Raw genomic sequence first — 21,182 nt, 5'->3', positions numbered from 1 at the left:
TATTATTCCTCCCGAAACCCCGCCCCCTTCCACATCGCTCCACACCCTGGATCACGCCTGTCCCCTCTCCCACCCTCCTCCTCTACCTCCCTTATAACCCGCCACTCCCATCTCACTGCTCTCACTTATTCTTGCCGTTTCCATCTGGAATGGACCATTTTTTTCTGCTGATGAAACCAAGTGCTTGCTGACACAATTTTATTTGCACTTTTGGATTTTAGGTTTTATTTGTGGGGGGGGAGGTAGAAGTATAGATATTTTAAATTGAATTGGACACATGGACTTATTTTTGGTGAGGATGAGTTGTGCTTGCAGTGTGTAAAACATTCCTGTGAGCATGTTTCTGCTGTTACTGACAGCATAAGGGAAGAAACTGATGAACAACTTCATTTATTGAAATTGGGGTTCAAATTTTAATCATCATTGAAAACAAAAACAAAAACAAAAAGACAGATACCGAAGGATGACTGGATATCACAGGACTATGATCTGGTAAGGATGAGAGTTACTTTTGGAGTTTTGTGTACAGTCGTAAGGCTGCAGCGACATCACACAAAAGTTTAACCTTAAATATTCATGAAAATGTGTAACCCTCCTTTCTCGGGCCTGATCTGTTCACTTTTCATTTGCAACAGATATGTGGGGATCCTCCCCGGACTCTGGGACGGAAACGTAAACACTGCAGACAAACAGACAGATCAGCAGCGTGCTGTCCGAAGACCGGGCCTGACGCACGGAGACGGACAGACAGACAGACAGTCTGATGCCAACTGTCTCCACTGTCAATCTCACGGCACCACTCCTCCTCCTGTTGCTATGGGCAACCCACCCCACCATGGCAACCAACTGGCTGTAAGTCCAGCGTGCGAGGGAGAAAGAGGGAGTTTGTTTGCAATGCTATAACTTTTAAAAGATCGGTGACATGTCTCTAAATCTCTTTCAGTCGCTCCCCTCTCTTTCTTTGTCTCAGTCCTGGTGACCTTTTCTCTTTTCTCTCTGTCTCTGCCTCCACTGTCGTCTTTGCCTCGTCTTTCCCTTGTTTCCGTCCCCTCTTAAACTCGTTACCTCTTCATCCTTTTTGTGCTTTCTCTTCCTCTTTCCCTCCCTCCCCCCTTTTCCTCACATTGCATCCTAACCGCGACCCATTATTTCCCTTTTAAAAACCTGCTCAAAGTCACCTCCCCACTCCCCACCTCTGTGTCCCAGCTCCCTGGCGAGGCTGCCTCGCTCCAGGCCCGTGTCCGGTGCTGCCCCGTGTGCGCGGCTGAGGGGGCTGACCCCGGGGCAGGTGGGGGTGTGCAGGGCGCGAGGAGAGGTCATGGAGTCCGTACGCAAGGCCGCCGAGATGGTCATAGAAGAGGTTCGTCTCACCATTTGCCCCCGAAAACACCAACGAATGTCCTAATGCGAACCATTAGAGCCCCTTGTCTCACTGCCATGCGTGCCATCCTCAGTGCCAGCACCAGTTCAGGAATCGACGCTGGAACTGTTCCACCACCCAACGTGGGATCAATGTATTCGGCAGAGTCATGAATCAAGGTATCATCCTATCGACAATGTGTCATGGAGAGTTACCTGATGGACGAATCCATACATTGAACAAATTCTTACTTCTTACATCTCTGCGTCATGTGCTGTGTATTGGTCCCAGGGACTCGCGAGGCGGCCTTTGTGCACGCTCTGTCCTCAGCGGCCGTGGCGATGGCTGTGACCCGAGCCTGCACCCGCGGGGAGCTGGAAAGGTGCGGCTGCGACAGGAAGGTCAGGGGGGTCAGCCCCGAGGGTGAGCTCTGATTCCATTGCATCAAAAATGTAACGCATTAAGTCACACGCCTACATCGAAAAACTGCTGCTAAACTTTTCCTTCGATCGAAACAATCAAGAATGGAGCTCTGATGCCTGCATCCCAGAAAGGGACACCATGTACATTTCTATCAGCTGCCACAGCACTGTGACGTAAATTGTGGGCATGAGTTCGAAATGTAGAGTGTGGCAGCAGCTTCCTCTGTGTCTCGGCGAGGATTCACCATCTCCCTCATTTCCACAACACTGTTCAACGGCAGGTTTCCAGTGGTCGGGGTGCAGTGACAACCTGTCCTACGGCGTGGCTTTCTCCCAGACATTCGTGGATGAACCAGAAAGAGCCAAGGGGCTTTCAGCGGGGCGCCCACTCATGAACCTCCACAACAACGAGGCTGGCCGGAAGGTTGGTGGCCCGCAGTCGTTCGACGACACCTCTGGTTGACCCTAACATGTCACTTTGTCAACTGTGCGATTCATTCTGCCGTCGCTTGCATTTGCCCTCAGGCCATCCTTCACAACATGCAGGTGGAGTGCAAGTGTCATGGCGTCTCCGGCTCCTGTGAGTTGAGGACCTGCTGGAAGGTCATGCCCCCGTTCAGGCGCGTTGGTGTCGTGCTCAAGGAGCGCTTTGATGGAGCCACAGAGGTACCAGAGAACTGTGCTGCTTGCAGCTCAGCTGGTGAACAGATGAAGCGGTCACGAATGAATGAAAGCACGTCATCCGTGAGTATCAAAGTTGCCAGTCCGTAGCTCTCTCAACAGCCTCGTCCTCCTTTCAGGTCCGCCTGACTCGTATAGGATCCAGGACAGCCCTGCTCCCCCGTGACCCGCAGGTCAAACCCCCCGCTGCCAGAGACCTTGTGTACCTCGCTCCGTCTCCAGACTTCTGCCATCTCGACCCCGACAACGGTATTCCCGGGACTGCTGGTAGGAAGTGTAACGGTACGATCATTTCACAGGGGAAAAAAACCCAAACTAACAGATTATCCAATTGGTAAATTACAACATTCACAGAGAAATGACGCTGCTCTCTTGTGAAACATACCCAGGAACCTCTCGACTGGCGCCGGACGGCTGCGAGCTGGTGTGCTGCGGGCCGGGGTACAGGGCGGGCCGGGCCGAGGTGGTGCAGCGCTGCTCCTGCAAGTTTTCCTGGTGCTGCTCGGTCCGCTGCCAGCAGTGCAAGAACACAGTCACCATTCACACCTGCAGGGTCTAAGAGGGGCCGGACCAGAACAAAACGGCTGAGCAGAAAGATCCCCCCCCCCAAAAAAAACCCACCACTCACTCGTGAACACAGGACGGGATGAAGGCAACATAGGCAGCGACGCACAAAAGTATCACACATTCTTTCCAAATGTTAATCCAACTCATTTTAGTCTGAGTCATTGCGGCGGGAGTTAAGTTTGAGGATTCTGTTGTAGAAGCTGCAAAGTTAGAACACATGTAGGAAGCAAGCAACAATGACAAAGCATCAACAGTAAGAAAGGTACAAACAAAAGCCCCTGTCAGGTGGGCAGGAACAGACACGCAGGTATGAACACACTCCGATAATCTCGCATTAAACTGACAAAGCTTTTTAAAGCTGTACTTAACCACAACTAACTGGGGAATTTTGCAGCACTATTCCTATTTGATGCAAATGAGTTGCATCATAGACTAACAGGTCTTTGAAGATTTACGGTATTTAAGTTTAGGTTTATTTATTTGTATAGCCATGTCTTTCGTTCCTTTCAGCAGAGATCTTAATTAGCAAATATAACTTCTACTTACATTAGTATCAGTCTTGTGTTTTGCCTTCTCACCTCCATGTGAAGCTCTTCTCTATGTTCCTGCACAAGCTTTTAGGTCTGTGCAAGAAGTCTAATAAATATGGTAGTTTTATCCAAAATAATACCACACTGTGTTTGAGTTTCTTATTGATCAAACGTGTCGAAGACACTTCACACACTCAGGTCAGATGTTAGCGGTGTGTTTAAGTGTTTGGACAGAGGGACTTTGGTCCAACACTTTTTAATAGGATTAATGTGTAAATAATGTTCTGTTCTTATGATTTGTCATCCACGCAACATTCACCTTGCAGCATACAAAACAATGGCTACTTTCAATGTCATTAAACCGTTTTATTAAAAATATCTTGTGATTACAAACACCCAGAAATTTACTAGCAACGGTTAGCATCTCAATCTGTATCAAGAACAAAGACCACTCATTTGTTACATTATCAATCCCTCAAAGTGTGTAGTCTAGCAATAAAAAAACAAAAAGATCTTGATAAAGTAACAACTCAAGTGTCATAATGAAGCAAATGAATGTTTTCCTAAAACAGAGTCACAAAATGAATACAATATACATAAAATGACAATGAAATAGAAATTCATAATTCCACTGAAAGGAAATTGGTGAACATGCACTTGGCCTTAGTCTGAGATTTGGAAGACAGTAACCTTTGTGACCCCAATGAATGACAATACATCTCTTGTACTTTCATTATTCATTCCAAAATGTTCAGAAGAGAAAGGAAATAGAGTACTACCTAAAATTAAGTTGCCCCTTTGTTTGAATTAATCAAAGTTCACCAAAATACTTGATGTTAAAAGTGTTTCCCCACTGGAATTTAAAGAACAACTAGGCCAAAATGAGTAAAACACAGTGGAGGTCAAAGCATTAACGATATAAAATAATCTGTCTTTAAAAGAAAAGGAGCAACAGTGACAGGCAGGGGGGGCCCGCCCCACCTGAATATTTGTAGAGAGAACACTGTTATTTCTAAAAGCTTTCAGAAAAGGAGATGGAGGTGACACTGCGTGCTGAAGTTTTTTCTCCTCCATTCTCCTTCAAAGTTTTATTTTGAAGGCACAATCAATGTACACGTGTTTTAGAATAAGTCTCAATGGCATTTCACCTCTCTTCCCCTTTTAGTTTGTCCTTGTTTCATAACAGCCATTGATCTTTCTCAAGTTCTGATTCACCCCAACCACTACACTGTTACATCTGCCGTTAAGGTTGCTCTTTTATAGCAGGACACACTTTCTTTTGGTTTTTGTCTCCGGAGGCTCCAGTGCCGCCAGGATGGCCTCGTCAAACACGTTCTTAAGTCCACGCTGGAACAGATGTCAAAACAGAGAGCGATCGTTTAAATACGGTCTCATTTTATAGCCTGATTTAGCAAACAATTGTCTTGCTTTTCAGTGTGATTTGATGAACATTCAACAATGCCCCATACCTGTGTCAGGGCAGAGCACTCCACGTATTTGACGGCCTTCAGCTCCCGAGCCAGCTTCTCTCCGCTCTCTGGATATAGGGGGCGCTGTTTGTTCTTCGCCAGCTTCTCCATTGTGTTGCTGTCTTCCCGGAGATCCATCTGTGTTCCCACTAACAGGAAGGGTGTGCGGGGGCAGTGGTGAGAAATCTCAGGAACCCACTGAGGGGGGGGGGGGAGAAGAGAAGAGGAGACATTGTGATTAGATCCACACGGTCTTCCTTCTCGTCCATGTCTACGTACCTCCAAAACACACTAAATGTGTTTGATGCTTAAGTGTTGAATACTGTTAGGTACTGAGAGACGGCACTACAATACGAAATATTATTATACTGAGACACTGTTGTTGATGCAATGAACACTTTTTTGTGTTATATTTCTTAATGTCAGGAATCATAGAAATGATCGTTTTACTAAAGGAATACTAAAACCAAGGCTTTAATATCTGCTAAATTATTATTGTGATAAATTCATTAGTAGAAAATTGTATTTCTATATTATATTAACTATTTTGAGATTTTAAACAACCTTGTGAACAAAAAAGCAAACTGTTCCAAATTATTTTGCGGAAATTGTTCATGAACTTTTGATAAACTAAACAAATGATTAGTTGAAAAAATAAGTCAAATCAAAGAAGAAAATGCTTCTAACCAGACATGTCTGTCAAACTTATTCCAGCATTTGAAATATCTTTAAAACAAAAGTCAAGTTTTTTTCCACAATAAATGACAGAAAAAAAGGATTTGAAAACTGACCTTCTCCTTGACATTTTCAAACGATGACGGAGAGACGACAGAGAAACATACGAGGAACACATCGGTCTGTGGATAGCTGAGAGGACGCAGCCGGTCATAATCCTCCTGACCTGTGACCGACAATCACAAGAGAAACAGGGAAGTTCTACCACTTGTTTTAAAAAAGGGACAGAAATAAAACAAGATGTTCAAACATTCTCGTTACCTGCTGTGTCAAATAGGCCGAGGGTGTAGGGCTCACCCCCAATCATCACAGTCACTGCATAATTATCAAAAACCTTTAAGGAAAAACAAAAGCAATTGGACAAAAATAAAATGCAGCGTGTTTTTTTTGTATAAACATATTATTTTCCAAGTTGATGGGTTATATTTGTACCTTTCAACATGATTCAGCTTTTATTAAAACTTCTTACCGTAGGCACATATTCTGAAGGGAACTTGTTAGTTGTGTAGGAGATCAGTAAGCAGGTCTTTCCTACTGCTCCATCCCCTACAACTACACATTTTATAGTCTGCATCTACAGCGATAAAGAGAAAATAGGAAACATCACCAGAGACTCCGCAAATACAGAACAGTATAATCAGACCGAGACGGAGTAACGCCAGACAGTGAGAGAGGAAGTAACCAAACATTTACATCAACACGGCAGGAAATGTTTTGAATGACGGACGGACAAAGAGCGACTGAAACTATAACAAATTGTAACCTTTTGCCGTAGCTCCAACATTTAAATGCTGCTCAGTATTTATAACACAAAAATATAGTATTGCAATGTTCTAAAGCCTAAGGGTTACTCCAATAAAATGATAACAAACAAATTGTAATTAAGATTAAACGTATCATGCATAACTTTATAAAGCTTTATATATTAGTGTCAATCAAATGGCACCAACTAAATTTGAAACAACCCAGACCAGGCAGAGTGCTTCTCAAAAATAATCCCAAAAGACACAGTAGTAGTACACATCTTACTAAATTTCTTAATTATTGTATTATTTTAATTAACTGCTAATTAATAGAGCTAAAGTTACTAGATATTATTCAGCTTACATACAAATAACACGTTAAGAGCTTCCACACAATTGCTGGATAACCTTATCAGGTTCTCCTAGCTCAAATCTAAAACAACAGCCAAACAAAAGCTGCTGCCTTTATTCGAGGTTATATAACCTTCTACAAAGTTAGTTTTCAAAACATTTCCACACAAGTCGTGCTATGCTTGTTACTGCATGTGCGTGCAGAAGCGTTTTGATGACAGCGACTCACTTCCGCATCGGCTGCATACCAAAGACGTAGAAGAGAGGAAAAGGACGACGGCCTGTGAGCCCATTCAACACTTCCGCTAAATAAAACAATCCGCTCACTGGGTAAACGCAGCGTTTCAAATGGAAAACTTTAGGAAATTGGTTGAGCTTTGCGAGCTATAACTTGTTTAAAAACGAGCTGTCGAAGTCGGGCCTGCTTGTAGTAACGTAGAGTTTTTTTGAAGTGATTGTGTTAGCTCAGGCTGATAAAGTGGACAAAAAAGGAGAATAATCAACTGTCAAACTGTTTCCCACAGGTAGCTTACTTACTAAAACAACAGCTTATAACCGTTAAACAAAAACACAACCAAATAATCGCTCAAACAACTGTGATAACAGACAACTTCAATACCAGATTGATGTTAGCCAACATTAAACTAGGCTTAATGGGTCGGAAACTTTAACACTACGGAAATTTATAAACAAATTCACAAGCATTTCCTTTCAGTGGCAGCTTTCTATTGTTATAATCCTACTCCCGTACGTTTTCAGACTGTATAGTTAAACATAAATAGCTATTTCAGACTGTTTTTCTAACTCTACTCACCGTTTTTCTTCGGACAGGTTAGGCGTTGGTTACATCCGGGTTTGAGGGTCGAATCCTTTAGTGCGCAGCCGCAGACCTTCGGAGACACACTTACCGCGGTGGAGGCTGCAGAACAGAAACAGCGCCACCTGGTGGACCGCAGCAACCATCCACGGCATGCACGTTACATCCTTCCATTACCACACGTTTTTAATGCACTTGCGCACAGTCTGTACCACACTTATTCGAGTTCCTTTTGTATTTTGTCTATGGGATTTCTACATGTTTCATTTTGATTTACTTAAGATTGTTTTGCTTCACATGTGCAAGTTGATCCTCGCGTATGTGTTCTTGGAACATTTTTTAACGATATTAAGTGCTTGGTAAGAATCACATTCAAATTCCTTGTATTTGGGCAAAATAAGTTGCTTCTAATTCTCATTATTGTATGCTTTAATAAGCCAAACTATCACAAACTGAAACCTTGAACTCCTGTAAATGTTTTAGATTGGCACCATTGATTTCGTCAATATGAAGTCAGGCCTATGAAAAGGCCTGATTGTATATTAATGTTCTTTTGGTATCTATGGTATCAGCAAACTCAATTTCTATACAATAATCTTCACAATTAAAGTTTTTTGTTTTTGTCAACAATATTTCTTATTCTGAATTACGACATTATGATAAAACATTGCTAGGAAAGCCTCTCGGGAAATACTTTATTTTGAAAAATAAGGAGCCCGGAAGTTACTTTTGTTAGCTCCAAAGCTAACTTTACCGTAGTGCTGCTTCTCTTTGTCAGAGGACTGACTTCCGTTTTCATGTTTGGTCCAGGTTTCTGGAATTTACTATCTAGTGAGACTCTGGGCCATCTCTTGCTCTGAATAACAGAAGTTCTAATCTGGTGTTTTGGAGACGGAGCTAATAAGAGGAACTCCTTTTCAGCCTATTCATAGTTTGAGTCCATCATTTTATTTTATCCTTGAGAAAACACGACTGTTTACCTAGCTAGCTGGCTAGCATCAGCCAGCTGAGTTAAACCACCTAGCATGTTTCGGTTCTTGAATGACGTTGATGACGACCCCTACATGATGTAAGTATTGACATTAATAACATTTCGTTGAGACACTGTCATCGCCATGTGTTTTGCAAGAATCGGAAGATGTAGACGTTTGCACGTTAAGTGATTTTCCCCCCTGTTCTTTAAGCAGGTACCTAACGTTACTCCAGCCAGCTGTGGGGGCCTACAGTGGTCCTCCATATTGGATAGACAATAACAAAAAAAAACAAGCTGTCAGACTTCTCAAGCATTTGATTAACCAACTAGGAGCTAAAATGGCCAATTATCACTCCTGGTAGAACTCCCCGTTGTTTCCCAATTCACTTTGAGATTTAGTTAATTGATGACAAGGGGGAAATGATTTAATGGTCAAGGAACCGGAACCTCATTAACATAACGTGACCTGAAGACATCACATCCGCTCAGTGCATGAAACCATTCTCCTTATTGTGTTAGTTTATTGGCATTCACAACAAACTGATTTGGTGTTGTGTAACTATCTATCTATGGAGAGGTTTACAGAGACCAACACAGGCAAACTTTATCACTGGTTTCAAATAGTATTTGAAACTTCCGTTGCCCTACTTGGGGTCCTGTTGGGACCATTAGATATTCACCAGCTGTTACACAGAGAGCAACAGCCCCATTTACATTGTCAAAACAACAAAGACAGCTTATAAAAGGCTGCAACTAAAGGTTTTTTCCATTATTGCATAATCTTTCTTCTGTTTTCTTGATTCATTCAGGTATGTATATAACATGTCATTTTTGTACGACTAAATGTCCAAAGCCCAACAATATTCAGTCAACTGTCATTTGTATTAGAGACCAGCTTAAAATCCTCCAATATGAGAAGGTAGAAACTTAGTGAATAATCAGGACCCTCTAGCGAGACCCTTACACTTTCTTGAAAGCAAAACAACAAAAAGTACAATGTAAGTGAATTAATGCCAATTTGAGTTGAACCTTAATTGATTAGTTAGTTGTTAGAACATAAACCTGCAACATGACATCTATTAATCTTGGCGATCAAGTCATTTGTCAAGTATAGAAAACATTTTGTTCTGGGCGTCTTTATCTCTGTTTAATAATCCATCTTAATATAATAATCATTAATTGTTTTAATATAATTTTCCCCAAATCTGTGTTTTCTTTTAGGGATCCATTTGCTGCTCATAGGCAGCAGATGAGGCTAATGTTTGGACCATTTGGCATGGATCCCTTTGCCCTCACCCCCCAGATACAAGCACCCCGTGCACCACGCAGACAGGTAACGCTCAGCCATGTTGACGGGGCTGTGTGAATGTGTTTTGTTTATTTTAGGTTTATGATATCCACATTAGTTTATCTATTTTAGCTGTTACATGTCATTTCTTACTTTATGTGTAATTCTTTCTAGGCTGGTCCGTTGGCCCCCTTTGGCATGATGGGAATGGTGAGTAGTGGCTTCAATAACATCCGTCAATACCTTCAAAAATGTTTCATTTCATATGGTTGATTACACAAGTTAGCCTAGTATGAAGTGACTTGACAGTGATCAAAACACTGCTGAGCGCCAGTTGGAAAGCACAGTATTGTGTGGAAAATTGCACTTCAGGTATTGTGGTTTACAATTACATGACCCAGTGTGTTTAAAATAGGTTTCGGTCTGTCTAGATGGTGTTTAGCAGAGTTCACATAGATGAGTTGAGAAAAGAAGAGTTTGTCATCGGATAAAAGACAAAAATATTTGATTATAGGACTCAAAGTCTTTTATTTTATGCATCTTCCTGGTCTGAAGAAGAAATTGTGGGTCTCAAAGGATGATGAACTGACCATGAATGCTGGTTTTGGAGGTGTTCCACTCTGTTTGTACTTGATGTTTTATTAAATTGTATTTTAAAATATCTGCTTAAATGTATTTTGGCAGGGTGGAGGGTTCATGGATATGTTTGGCATGATGGGGGAAATGATGGGAAACGTGGTAAGTACTTCTGCCGCCCAACTTCAAATAAACACAACAAAATTAAATCACAAATAAAACCTTTGTCTTTACTCTTTATTATTATTATCTTCTTTCAGGATAGGATGTCCGGCTCACCGAACTGTCAGACGTTTTCCTCGTCAACAGTGATCTCCTACTCCTCGACAGACTCCGGGCCACCCGAAGTTTATCAACAGACCAGTGCGACGAGAACAGGCCCCGGAGGGGTGAGAATAACCCGTTAACATTTGTTGAAATGATAATGGTGCACCTAGAGAGGGCTGATTAGTGACATACAAATCAAAGTGATTCCTCTCCTCAACCTCCAAGGGCAAGCCTGATTGGCCCACGTGGCCTTCTTGCTTTCTTATTTCAGGCATGACTGGAGCCTTCTGGCTTCATAACCCATGAAATCCCCAGTGATTGTAGTGACCGTAAAGAGATCATGTACACCATCAACACCTTAGTTGTCATACAAACATTCTGGTTTGAGTTCATTCAGAGTGCAGAGTATCCTGCTTGTTTTAGTTAAACCGCGTCGTTACTTTTCACCTCAGATCCGAGAGACGCGACAGTCGATGAGGGACAGTGAAAGCGGCCTTGAGCGTCTCGCCATTGGCCACCACATCGGGGAGCGTGGGCACATAATGGAGCGTTCACGAAATCGCCGCACTGGAGACCGCGAGGAACGACAAGACTTCATTAACCTTGATGAGAGTGAGTCATTGGGCCAGAAATCGATTATTGATAACTGGGCAGGGGAGGAAGTGTGTGTGTGTGTGTGCGCAGGGACCGCTGTCTGATTTGTTTCGCTTAATAAACGGCCGTTTGATCCTGCTAGCTGACGCTGGAGCGTTTGATGAGGAGTGGAGGAGGGAGGCAGTAAGATACGTTCCCCCGACTGCCCGGGGGCTGGAGTACGGCCGAGATCGACGGGGAGGAGGCCAGCAGCTCGCCCTTGCCGCCCCTCCCAGCTCGACGACCCCACCAGGCCATCGGCACGACTCCCCGAGAGACCGTCAGCCCCACACCCGTCCACGTTACGACTGGTGAGAGGTAAGCGTGAGTATTTAGTGCAGCTGTGACTCTCAGTTGAGTCCAACCGGTAGCATCTCGCTTAACCTGCTGGTGTTTCAATATATGGATTCATTTGCATGACTATATTTGGTCAGTTGTGGTTTATTACATGTATACAGATTAAATTCAATTTCTTTCCTTTCCTTCTGATATTAGGATTGCATCATTAAATTAGCTAATTTAAGGGTTCAATATAAATATATATATATTTTTGTGGCGAATGTTTTTAATGCGAGCTATAATCTCAATTCACCATGAGGACAAAGCCACACAGGCGACATTTTGTCCAGATATGATGCAGCAAAAGGCATAAAGTCAAGTCAGCTCTATTTATACAACCCTTGATTCAGATAGGAACCCATCCCCCAAAAGGCTTTAACGGGGGAAATAAGGAGGAAACTTCAGAAAGATCAACAGAGGAGGGAAAGGAATAGACAAACGTAACAATAACACTGGGGAAGACAACATTTTACATTATGAACACAGAAGAAGTCGCACGGATGTCAAGCAGCCAACAAACAGATGGGCTGTGATCAGATCTGCATCAAAAGTTAAAATGGTTCAGTTGAAAGCTCTGTTGATTCCATCCACCTCTTCTGTTTGTAATTTAACACGCGGCACACCTCGCTTTACTCTCCCTGCAGGTGTCACACTTGGGCGACTAGATGGAAGAAGTTGAGGGAAGATTTCCCCCATGCTGTGAACCACGCTGAAGATGGAAGTTGATGACCGTCACAACTGCCCGTCGTAAATGTTTGATATGACTGGACTGTCTATTCATGAACAACATACAGACACACACACACACACACACACGAACGAACGAAAACCCCACGCGCTTGATAGTTACATTTACAGTTCTCCTTCTCCACTGCTACACACACACACACACACACACACACACACACACACAACCCATCCCTGTGCAAACAAGGGTATAACCACACTCACTTTATATATACTCATTCTCAAAACTTGACATGTGTTTTTGCCCACTGCACTTCAGTGCTACAGTATACAGTACATAGATCTGCTGTACAGTCCATTTTATGTTTGTGAAGGCACTAGTGTGTCAGTGAATTGAATTGTATACTGTTAACCAATTAATCTAACAAATAAAAGTTCATTAAACATTGTTAGATAATAATTGAAATGTGTCTCTGTTGTGGTTGTGTTTGAGATTTCATGCCTTGTGTAATAAATCATGGAGTTTTTTCTAAAACTGAATTCCTCAAGTCATCGTACAGCCTCATAGCCATTAATGTGTTTGTCTAAATCTGTCAATTATACGTATAATTGTCTGCTATGTGTATTTGGTATGGAGATTTTATTTTTCTGTGAATGCACAGTGTGTGAATCTCTTAATCTGCTGCTCTAGTTCATTTTTGAACTGACATCAGCTGTACGTATCCTTCCCACTGCACGTATCGGTATGCCCCCTCCTCCCTGTGCCACCATGTCTGCTGGTCATGTGACATCCAGATGGAGCACACAAGGGCCAATGAAAACCTTCTGTTCAGATAAATCACTCCCATCACGGGCTCCGTGCCTGCCTCCTACTGTCCTTGCTGTATCTTTAATTACATCCAAGACTATTTTTAAATTGCGTGTCCTTCCCCCAACATTTCTCGTCACCTGTCTACCTGTCTCCTCTAATCTCCGTCGTTAGATCTCCAAAGTTCTCCTACCCGGCGGCTCCTTTTGTGCATCTGTCTTTGCTAGTATCCTCCTCCCCCGTTTCTTTGTTCTGTTACGTTCAGGCTGTCGTCCACATCTAAAGTGTTCAGATTGTTGTTTCCATTTTCTTGGTTAAAGTGTTACATTCCATTAATTTGTTTGCAGGATAACTGTGCAGCACACACACATCAAACGTTAATGTTAGCAGATTCCTTAGTAAAGATTAGCACACGGCATTATGTGCTTTACTGTTTGTTTTTTTGTTGGTTCATGAGCAGATATTCTCACAGCAAGCAGTGCCAAAGAGATGACTGGACTTGCAGGATGTTAAATGCAAAGAGAGAAAGGTCACTGTGCAAATTGCAACATATCTTGATTTTCTGGATTTTTTTTCCAGCTTCACCAATGCAAACGAAAGACATGTAACTCCTGCTATTCTACTCTAAACGTCTTTATACTCCCCCAGTTTCATTCCATCCCCTCTTCGTCTTGCAATGACTCACACACACCCCCTCCCCCCATGTATGTCATGCGTTTTCACCCCTTCTCCTCCCACCTCCCCGTCCTCTCTCTCTCTCTCTCTCTCTCTCCCTCTCATTCGCTCACATCCGCTCACTTTCTCCACTAGCCGTCAAACACGCTGCAGGTAACGTTTCTAAAGAGTGATCTGTTTTGTTCATTCTCTCCATCCCTCTAAAACATCCTCCCTCCTCCTCATCCTCACATCCTCCTGTTCAGTGTTTCCTCGCTGCCTCATCTCTCCATTGGTCCACATCTTCAGTCATTGACAGCACAGACATTGAGCTGGCTTGTGGTCCGGTAGGTTCATAAATAGGTATGCATTATTATTAGCCTTTTGATTTCTGTTTCTTTCCCTGTGTATTTGTGGTCTTTTGTGTGTGCCAGCATCTTCCCGAGGAGTATCTTTTCCAAGCGCTTCCCGTTCCATAAAGCTGCGTCACTATCATCACAAGGTGTGTAAACGTGAGGAAGAGGAAGAGTGTCAAGTCATTGTGACTAATGGGAAATTGAGGCTGCCACGGAATACATTTTGGATGTTTGCTTATTCTTATTTTCATACATGTCTTTCTGCATACCCTTTTTGACCCAAAAATTGATTGTATGCATTTTTTATGAGCTTTAAAATGAATGAAATATTAGTTGTTTTGTTGTTTTACAGGATGTCCATAGTGAGTATTGTTGCCAGGGAGATCCTGGACTCACGGGGTAACCCGACCGTGGAAGTAGATCTGCATACTGGCAAAGGTTGAAAACATAAATTCTCAAATAAAAAGATTACTGGATTACTGTGTTTGTGCCGTCTGTTGTGTTTTGGTGGGACAATTGTATTGACCGTGTACCGTGTTTCAATCTAAACCCTCTGAAAAGCCATCTTGTATTTGCATAAGCTTACCTTCACCTTTACCTTTTTTTTACACCTGCACACCTGTGCTGTATGTCCCGTCTCTCCACCCACCAACCCACCTATCTTCCATTCCAGGTGTGTTCAGGGCTGCTGTGCCCAGCGGTGCCTCCACCGGCATCTATGAGGCTCTTGAGCTCCGAGATGGAGACAAAACTCGCTACAAAGGAAAAGGTGGACATTTTATTGAGATGTATCGTCCAGGCTTTCGTCTCTATAGTCTTTGCCTTAGTTTCTGCTTTTGCTTTAAGCATTTCTTTTCTGGTTTTGGGATACAAATGTGGAATGAGTTTATGTCTCAGTATGTGAAGACATATCTTCTGTCCTGCTGTCTAAGGTGTAACCAAAGCAGTCAGTCACATTAATGACACCCTTGGACCAGCCCTCATCCAGTCTGTGAGTATCACTGCAGGATTTAATCATTTCAAAGCCAACATGGCTGAGCAATATACTCATGATTGGATATTTCTGAAATGTTCCTTTTCTTTAAGGGAATCAATGTGTTGGAGCAGGAGAAACTGGACAACACGATGATTGAAATGGACGGCACTGACAACAAATGTAAGTGTGGTCCGCATCGCATGTGCAGCGACGCCACATTCTGTATGTGTCTTGACATGTTTCCGCACCAGTGCTCTCTCACTGCACCCATGTTGTGTGTTTCTCCCAGCTAAGTTTGGGGCCAATGCTATTCTTGGAGTATCCTTGGCCATATGCAAAGCTGGCGCAGCAGAGAAAGGTGTCCCCTTGTACCGCCACATTGCTGATCTGGCTGGAAACGAAGACTTGGTCCTCCCAGTTCCTGTGAGTCCCTTTTATTCTATTTAATGTGCAATTTTTATTTTATTTTTCCTAACATAAAAAAGCTCAAATACAATCTCATCTGTCATCTGTTTCTCACTCAGGCTTTTAATGTGATCAATGGGGGCTCCCATGCTGGGAACAGACTGGCTATGCAGGAGTTCATGGTGCTTCCTGTAGGGGCGGAGTCTTTCCGTGATGCTCTGCGCATGGGGGCGGAGCTCTACCAGACACTGAGAGATGTTATCAAGGAGAAGTACGGTCAGGATGCTACAAATGTGGGAGACGAAGGAGGGTTTGCCCCCAACATTCAAGAGAACAGTGAAGGTGAGCACAACCACACGAGAATTCTTCTTCTTCCCTCAACTTCCTGTGATGTGACATCTTTCTGTCTCTCCTCTTCAGCACTGGAGCTGATTAAGACGGCCATAGAGAAGGCAGGCTTCACAGACAAAGTGGTGATAGGGATGGATGTCGCTGCTTCAGAGTTTTTCATTGAGGGCAAGTACGACCTGGACTTCAAGTCTCCACCCAACGCTGCCCGCAACATCAGCGGCGAAGAGCTGGCCAGCATCTACCAGGGCTTCATCAACAACTACCCAGGTGTGTGTTCTGACGTGTGTGAGTCAAACTGAGCGTCCAGGCGCAGGTCTGTTTTAGAGCGGATTGAACCTGTAGATGAATACCCCCCGCCTATTTTGCATATTTCTACAATTGCCATACTCTCATCACATTTTAGCCAGAGAAGCTAAGGAAACAAGAGAGTTGGATTATCCGCAGCCCTGTCTGTCCTGCAGACACTCTGTTAAAGAGGTTTTAATTATGGGCCGCAGTGCACATTTGGCAAGCAGGGACCTACTCCAATGTGGCTCTTTACCCTGTCAATGCTGCGCTTCCTGCTTGTGTGGGCTTCTATGTGTAATGTGAGTGCATTCTAAAGACATTACTCCCATCAGAACCGTGATTGTCATTGGTGATCTCGTCCTATTAACTTGGAGGAATGGGTGAAGGAGAAAATAAGTGCTTTACAGCTGTAACGTTAGACTTATGATTGATTCTCATTTTTCCTTTTTTTCCAGTTGTGTCTATCGAAGATCCTTTTGACCAGGATGACTGGCCGGCTTGGTCACAGTTTACAGCCTCAGTGGGAATCCAGGTACACTTTGCCCTTGTTATCTTGCAGTGAGCTATCCTTATAATCCTAATTCCAGCAATTGAGTGCTGCACTTTCAACCAGGGAAATAGTCCCCCGATTTGACGCTGCAGAGTTTGAGAATTCCTTTTTTTCGGTGGCTAGTATGGCTGCAAAATGCCACAGTGAAACTCAATGGCGTATTTTATTGTGTCCCCCCCATGTTAATGCAGACTGATCTTTATTGAACAGGAATGGATTTACTGGCTGAGTTGCTCTGATACAATTACTGGGAGTACCACACTTGTTATTGGCCTGTAACTTTGTTGCATAATTTGCGCAGGTCGTTGGAGACGATCTGACGGTCACAAACCCACGAAGGATCCAACGAGCCGTGGAGGACAAGGCCTGCAACTGCCTGCTGCTTAAAGTCAACCAGATCGGCTCTGTTACAGAGGCCATCAAGGCGTGAGTTTGTGTGTGTGTGTGTGATGCATAGACAACACATGTTTTTGTGTGCGTGCCTGCCATGTGACAGCATGCATCAGATTTTGTTTTAATTCGTACTTCTCTTACCAGGTGTAAGCTGGCCCAGGAGAACGGATGGGGTGTGATGGTGAGCCACCGCTCTGGAGAAACAGAGGACACCTTTATAGCTGACCTGGTGGTTGGTCTCTGCACTGGACAGGTAACACACACGCACAACACCTTACCTTTGGAGTAGTTGCCTTTATTTTCAGCATTTTACAGGTGGTATTTATCTGAAAAAATAAATCAAAAGATCACATTATAGTGAAAATATACGTATGTGACTCTTTGTGTGTCAGGGTCGGTGCTGGAGCAGGCGGAAGCAGGACTCAAAAGCAGAGGTTCTCGATCAAAAAGAGTGCTCTTTATTCCAGACAAAACTGATAACGTGCTCCAACAGCGTGGGACATATAGACAATGACACGACACAGGACAACAGGCACACAGGGCTTAAATACACAAGGGAGGTGCAGGTGATTGGACACAGGTGGAATCAATCAGGCAATCACAGGACAAGGCAGGAAGTGAAGTTACCCAGGAACAACAAGAGACGTGAAAACTACAAAATAAACCAGGAAGAGAGACCAAACCGTGACAGAACCCCCCCCTCAAGGACCGAATTCCAGACGGTCCTCAAGGGGAACAGAACCAGAGAAACACAGACAAGGGGAGGGAGGGTGGGAACCCAACGATCTTGGACCGCGCAGGGAACTCAGGGTGATGGTGGCCACTCGTCGGGTCCCTCGGGGGGTCTACCGCTACGGCGACCGGGCTTCAGGGTCTCGGGGGGGCGACCGCTACGGCGGCCGGGCTTCAGGGTCTCGGGGGGCCGACCGCTACGGCGGCCGGGCCTCGGGGTCTCGGGGGGTCTGCCGGGTCGGCGGCCGGGCCTCAGGATCTCGGGGGGTCTGCCGGGTCGGCGGCCGGGCCTCGGGGTCTCGGGGGCCCTGCCGGGTCGGCGACCGGGCCTCGGGGTCTCGGGGGCCCTGCCGGGTCGGCGACCGGGCCTTGGGGTCTCGGGGGCCCTGCTGGGTCGGCGACCGGGCCTCGGAGTGGCGGTGAGCGCCGAGCTGTGCGGCTGCGGCGTCGTCGCGGCGGGGGGCGCCGAGCTGTGCGGCTCCGGCGTCGTCGCGGCGGGGGGCGCCGAGCTGTGCGGCTCCGGCGTCGTCGCGGCGGGGGGCGCCGAGCTGTGCGGCTCCGGCGTCGTCGCGGCGGGGGGCGCCGAGCTGTGCGGCTCCGGCGTCGTCGCGGCGGGGGGCGCCGAGCAGTGCGGCTCCGGCGTCGTCGCGGCGAGGGGCGCCGAGCTGTGCGGCTCCGGCGTCGTCATCGTCGTGGCGGGGGGCGCCGAGCTGTGCGGCTCCGGCGTCGTCGTGGCGGGGGACGCCGAGCTGAGCGGCTCCGGCGTCGTCGTGGCGAGGGGCGCCGAGCTGTGCGGCTCCGGCGTCGTCGTGGCGGGGGGCGCCGAGCAGTGCGGCTGCGGCGTCGTCGTGGCGTGGGGCTCCGGCCCAACCCCTGACCCCACCCCCCCTTCAAGGACCGACTTCCAGGCGGTCACAAGAGGGTGGGAGGGAGGGGTCATCGTCGGGGGCCGTGGGGGCGGGGAAGGAGACTGGACTCTGGGGGCCGAAACGGGCGGAGACTGGACTCTGGGGGCCGGAACGGGCGGAGACTGGACTCTGGGGGCCGGAACGGGCGGAGACTGGACTCTGGGGGCCGGAACGGGCGGAGACTGGACTCTGGGGGCCGGAACGGGCGGAGACTGGACTCTGGGGGCCGGAACGGGCGGAGACTGGACTCTGGGGGCCGGAACGGGCGGAGACTGGACTCTGGGGGCCGGAACGGGCGGAGACTGGACTCTGGGGGCCGGAACGGGCGGAGACTGGACTCTGGGGGCCGGAACGGGCGGAGACTGGACTCTGGGGGCCGGAACGGGCGGAGACTGGACTCTGGGGGCCGGAACGGGCGGAGACTGGACTCTGGGGGCCGGAACGGGCGGAGACTGGACTCTGGGGGCCGGAACGGGCGGAGACTGGACTCTGGGGGCCGGAACGGGCGGAGACTGGACTCTGGGGGCCGGAACGGGCGGAGACTGGACTCTGGGGGCCGGAACGGGCGGAGACTGGACTCTGGGGGCCGGAACGGGCGGAGACTGGACTCTGGGGGCCGGAACGGGCGGAGACTGGACTCTGGGGGCCGGAACGGGCGGAGACTGGACTCTGGGGGCCGGAACGGGCGGAGACTGGACTCCGGGGGCCGGAACGGGCGGAGACTGGACTCTGGGGGCCGGAACGGGCGGAGACTGGACTCTGGGGGCCGGAACGGGCGGAGACTGGACTCTGGGGGCCGGAACGGGCGCTGACGGGCGTCTCGGCGCCGGAACGGGCGCTGACGGGCGTCTCGGCGCAGGAACGGGCTGGGGCAAGCGTCTTTGGACCGGGTCAGGAGCCGGGGCTGGAGGGGTTCGTTTCCTCCTCCTCCTCGGGCTCTTCCTCGGGTTGAGGAGGTCCCTTAGTTCCAGGCACGCCTTCTGATAGCTCCTGGGACCAAAAATGAAGTCCGTCTTGCGCTGGAAAAACGGGCTCCTCACATCCAGGTATTCCGGGCCCAAGTCGTACCAGGAGTCTGCTGAGTCCTTCTTTGGTCGTGTCATTCTGTCAGGGTCGGTGCTGGAGCAGGCGGAAGCAGGACTCAAAAGCAGAGGTTCTCGATCAAAAAGAGTGCTCTTTATTCCAGACAAAACTGATAACGTGCTCCAACAGCGTGGGACATATAGACAATGACACGACACAGGACAACAGGCACACAGGGCTTAAATACACAAGGGAGGTGCAGGTGATTGGACACAGGTGGAATCAATCAGGCAATCACAGGACAAGGCAGGAAGTGAAGTTACCCAGGAACAACAAGAGACGTGAAAACTACAAAATAAACCAGGAAGAGAGACCAAACCGTGACATTGTGATCCTTGATATTTGTGTCTACATTCAGATCAAGACTGGAGCTCCCTGTCGATCAGAACGTCTGGCCAAATACAATCAGCTCATGAGGTGGGTATTTATAGCTTAATTGGTTAATGTATGTTTAGATATACAAATATAAAACACAACTTATGGAACTTATACATTTTCTTCTTTCCTTCTTTCTTTCATTCTTTCACATTCATCCGCCTACGCGACATTTTTATCTGTTTCCCCCTCACCTCCTCTTCGTCGTCTCAGGATTGAGGAAGAGTTGGGTGACCAGGCTCGCTTTGCTGGACACAACTTCCGTAACCCCAGTGCCCTTTGAGTGCCAGTTCCCCGGCAGTGTCACTCGAGAAAGATACAAGTAGAAAGTTGTATTTCCCCGATGGGTACATAGTGATGCAATCATGAACACCTTACTACTAATTAGTTTTCAAATGCACTCTACAGTACATTGACCACACGCTTCAGCAAGTGATTTACTTGAGTGACTACAGCTGGTTGCAGAAAATCTTGAACAAAGCCTGGAGGGGAAAAAAAGACCTCCCCTTGTTATTTTTTTCTTCTCTTCCTTGATTCCCTTTGCCTGTCTCCATTTGACTTACTGCAGAGGTGTTTTGATCTTATGTGCCCTGATATTTATTCTTCTTCCTCTTCTTTGTGTCATTTGTGATTTTAACCCTCAACAGCTTGCTTTTAAAATTGTAACTGTTGCTTTGTCTGTCTATAAGGTAATGCTTAATAAAGAACTGGAAACAAATGAACTTGAACAAAATCTCTCTGTGTATCAATTTGAAGGGGCGTTACATTAAAGCGTGAATAATCAATAAAAAACACCTCTGCGTAGTTCATTTGAAAGAACAAATATTCAAGGAAGTTGTACAACGCTAAATGTTTATGTTTCAGC

General features: G+C 46.2%; 4 protein-coding genes across 5 annotated transcripts; 3 read left to right on the top strand and 1 right to left on the bottom strand.

The window, feature by feature from the left end:
- The first annotated feature begins 150 nt into the window (after nucleotides 1-150).
- wnt4b (wingless-type MMTV integration site family, member 4b) lies at nucleotides 151-3,697 on the top strand. Its single transcript, XM_037453421.2, has 9 exons — nucleotides 151-492; nucleotides 636-852; nucleotides 1,207-1,360; nucleotides 1,455-1,539; nucleotides 1,652-1,783; nucleotides 2,064-2,206; nucleotides 2,308-2,448; nucleotides 2,583-2,745; nucleotides 2,853-3,697. Exons 2-9 carry the CDS (start codon nucleotides 764-766, stop codon nucleotides 3,020-3,022), a joined length of 1,077 nt encoding a protein of 358 aa, XP_037309318.1. The 5' UTR covers nucleotides 151-492; nucleotides 636-763; the 3' UTR covers nucleotides 3,023-3,697.
- A 214-nt stretch (nucleotides 3,698-3,911) lies between these two features.
- cdc42l (cell division cycle 42, like) lies at nucleotides 3,912-7,791 on the bottom strand. Its single transcript, XM_037453472.2, has 6 exons — nucleotides 7,673-7,791; nucleotides 6,234-6,338; nucleotides 6,026-6,098; nucleotides 5,821-5,930; nucleotides 5,030-5,227; nucleotides 3,912-4,907 (listed from the first exon to the last, which is right to left on the bottom strand). The coding sequence occupies exons 2-6, from the start codon at nucleotides 6,336-6,338 to the stop codon at nucleotides 4,818-4,820; spliced, it is 576 nt and encodes a 191-aa protein (XP_037309369.1). The 5' UTR covers nucleotides 7,673-7,791; the 3' UTR covers nucleotides 3,912-4,817.
- Nucleotides 7,792-8,424: 633 nt separating this feature from the next.
- Nucleotides 8,425-12,570, top strand: mlf2 (myeloid leukemia factor 2). Its single transcript, XM_037453450.2, has 8 exons — nucleotides 8,425-8,744; nucleotides 9,870-9,981; nucleotides 10,111-10,146; nucleotides 10,621-10,674; nucleotides 10,773-10,901; nucleotides 11,232-11,391; nucleotides 11,516-11,730; nucleotides 12,396-12,570. The coding sequence occupies exons 1-7, from the start codon at nucleotides 8,701-8,703 to the stop codon at nucleotides 11,725-11,727; spliced, it is 747 nt and encodes a 248-aa protein (XP_037309347.1). The 5' UTR covers nucleotides 8,425-8,700; the 3' UTR covers nucleotides 11,728-11,730; nucleotides 12,396-12,570.
- Nucleotides 12,571-13,927: 1,357 nt separating this feature from the next.
- LOC119197237 (gamma-enolase-like) lies at nucleotides 13,928-21,039 on the top strand. Of its 2 annotated transcripts, none has more exons than XM_037453391.2 (14): nucleotides 13,928-14,074; nucleotides 14,335-14,402; nucleotides 14,609-14,694; nucleotides 14,930-15,025; nucleotides 15,189-15,247; nucleotides 15,343-15,412; nucleotides 15,522-15,655; nucleotides 15,757-15,979; nucleotides 16,058-16,255; nucleotides 16,732-16,808; nucleotides 17,128-17,252; nucleotides 17,364-17,472; nucleotides 20,301-20,359; nucleotides 20,531-21,039. In XM_037453391.2, exons 3-14 carry the CDS (start codon nucleotides 14,610-14,612, stop codon nucleotides 20,598-20,600), a joined length of 1,305 nt encoding a protein of 434 aa, XP_037309288.1. In that variant the 5' UTR covers nucleotides 13,928-14,074; nucleotides 14,335-14,402; nucleotide 14,609; the 3' UTR covers nucleotides 20,601-21,039. The 2 variants fall into 2 exon arrangements, with proteins under 2 accessions (XP_037309288.1, XP_037309289.1); XM_037453392.2 differs by lacking the exon at nucleotides 13,928-14,074 and adding an exon at nucleotides 14,107-14,247.
- Nucleotides 21,040-21,182: the final 143 nt, after the last annotated feature.

This window comes from Pungitius pungitius, chromosome 11 (assembly GCF_949316345.1).
Source record: "Pungitius pungitius chromosome 11, fPunPun2.1, whole genome shotgun sequence".
NCBI lineage: Eukaryota > Metazoa > Chordata > Actinopteri > Perciformes > Gasterosteidae > Pungitius > Pungitius pungitius.
Note: the sequence above shows the minus strand (reverse complement) of the source record. Positions and strands in the feature narration are given on the sequence as shown.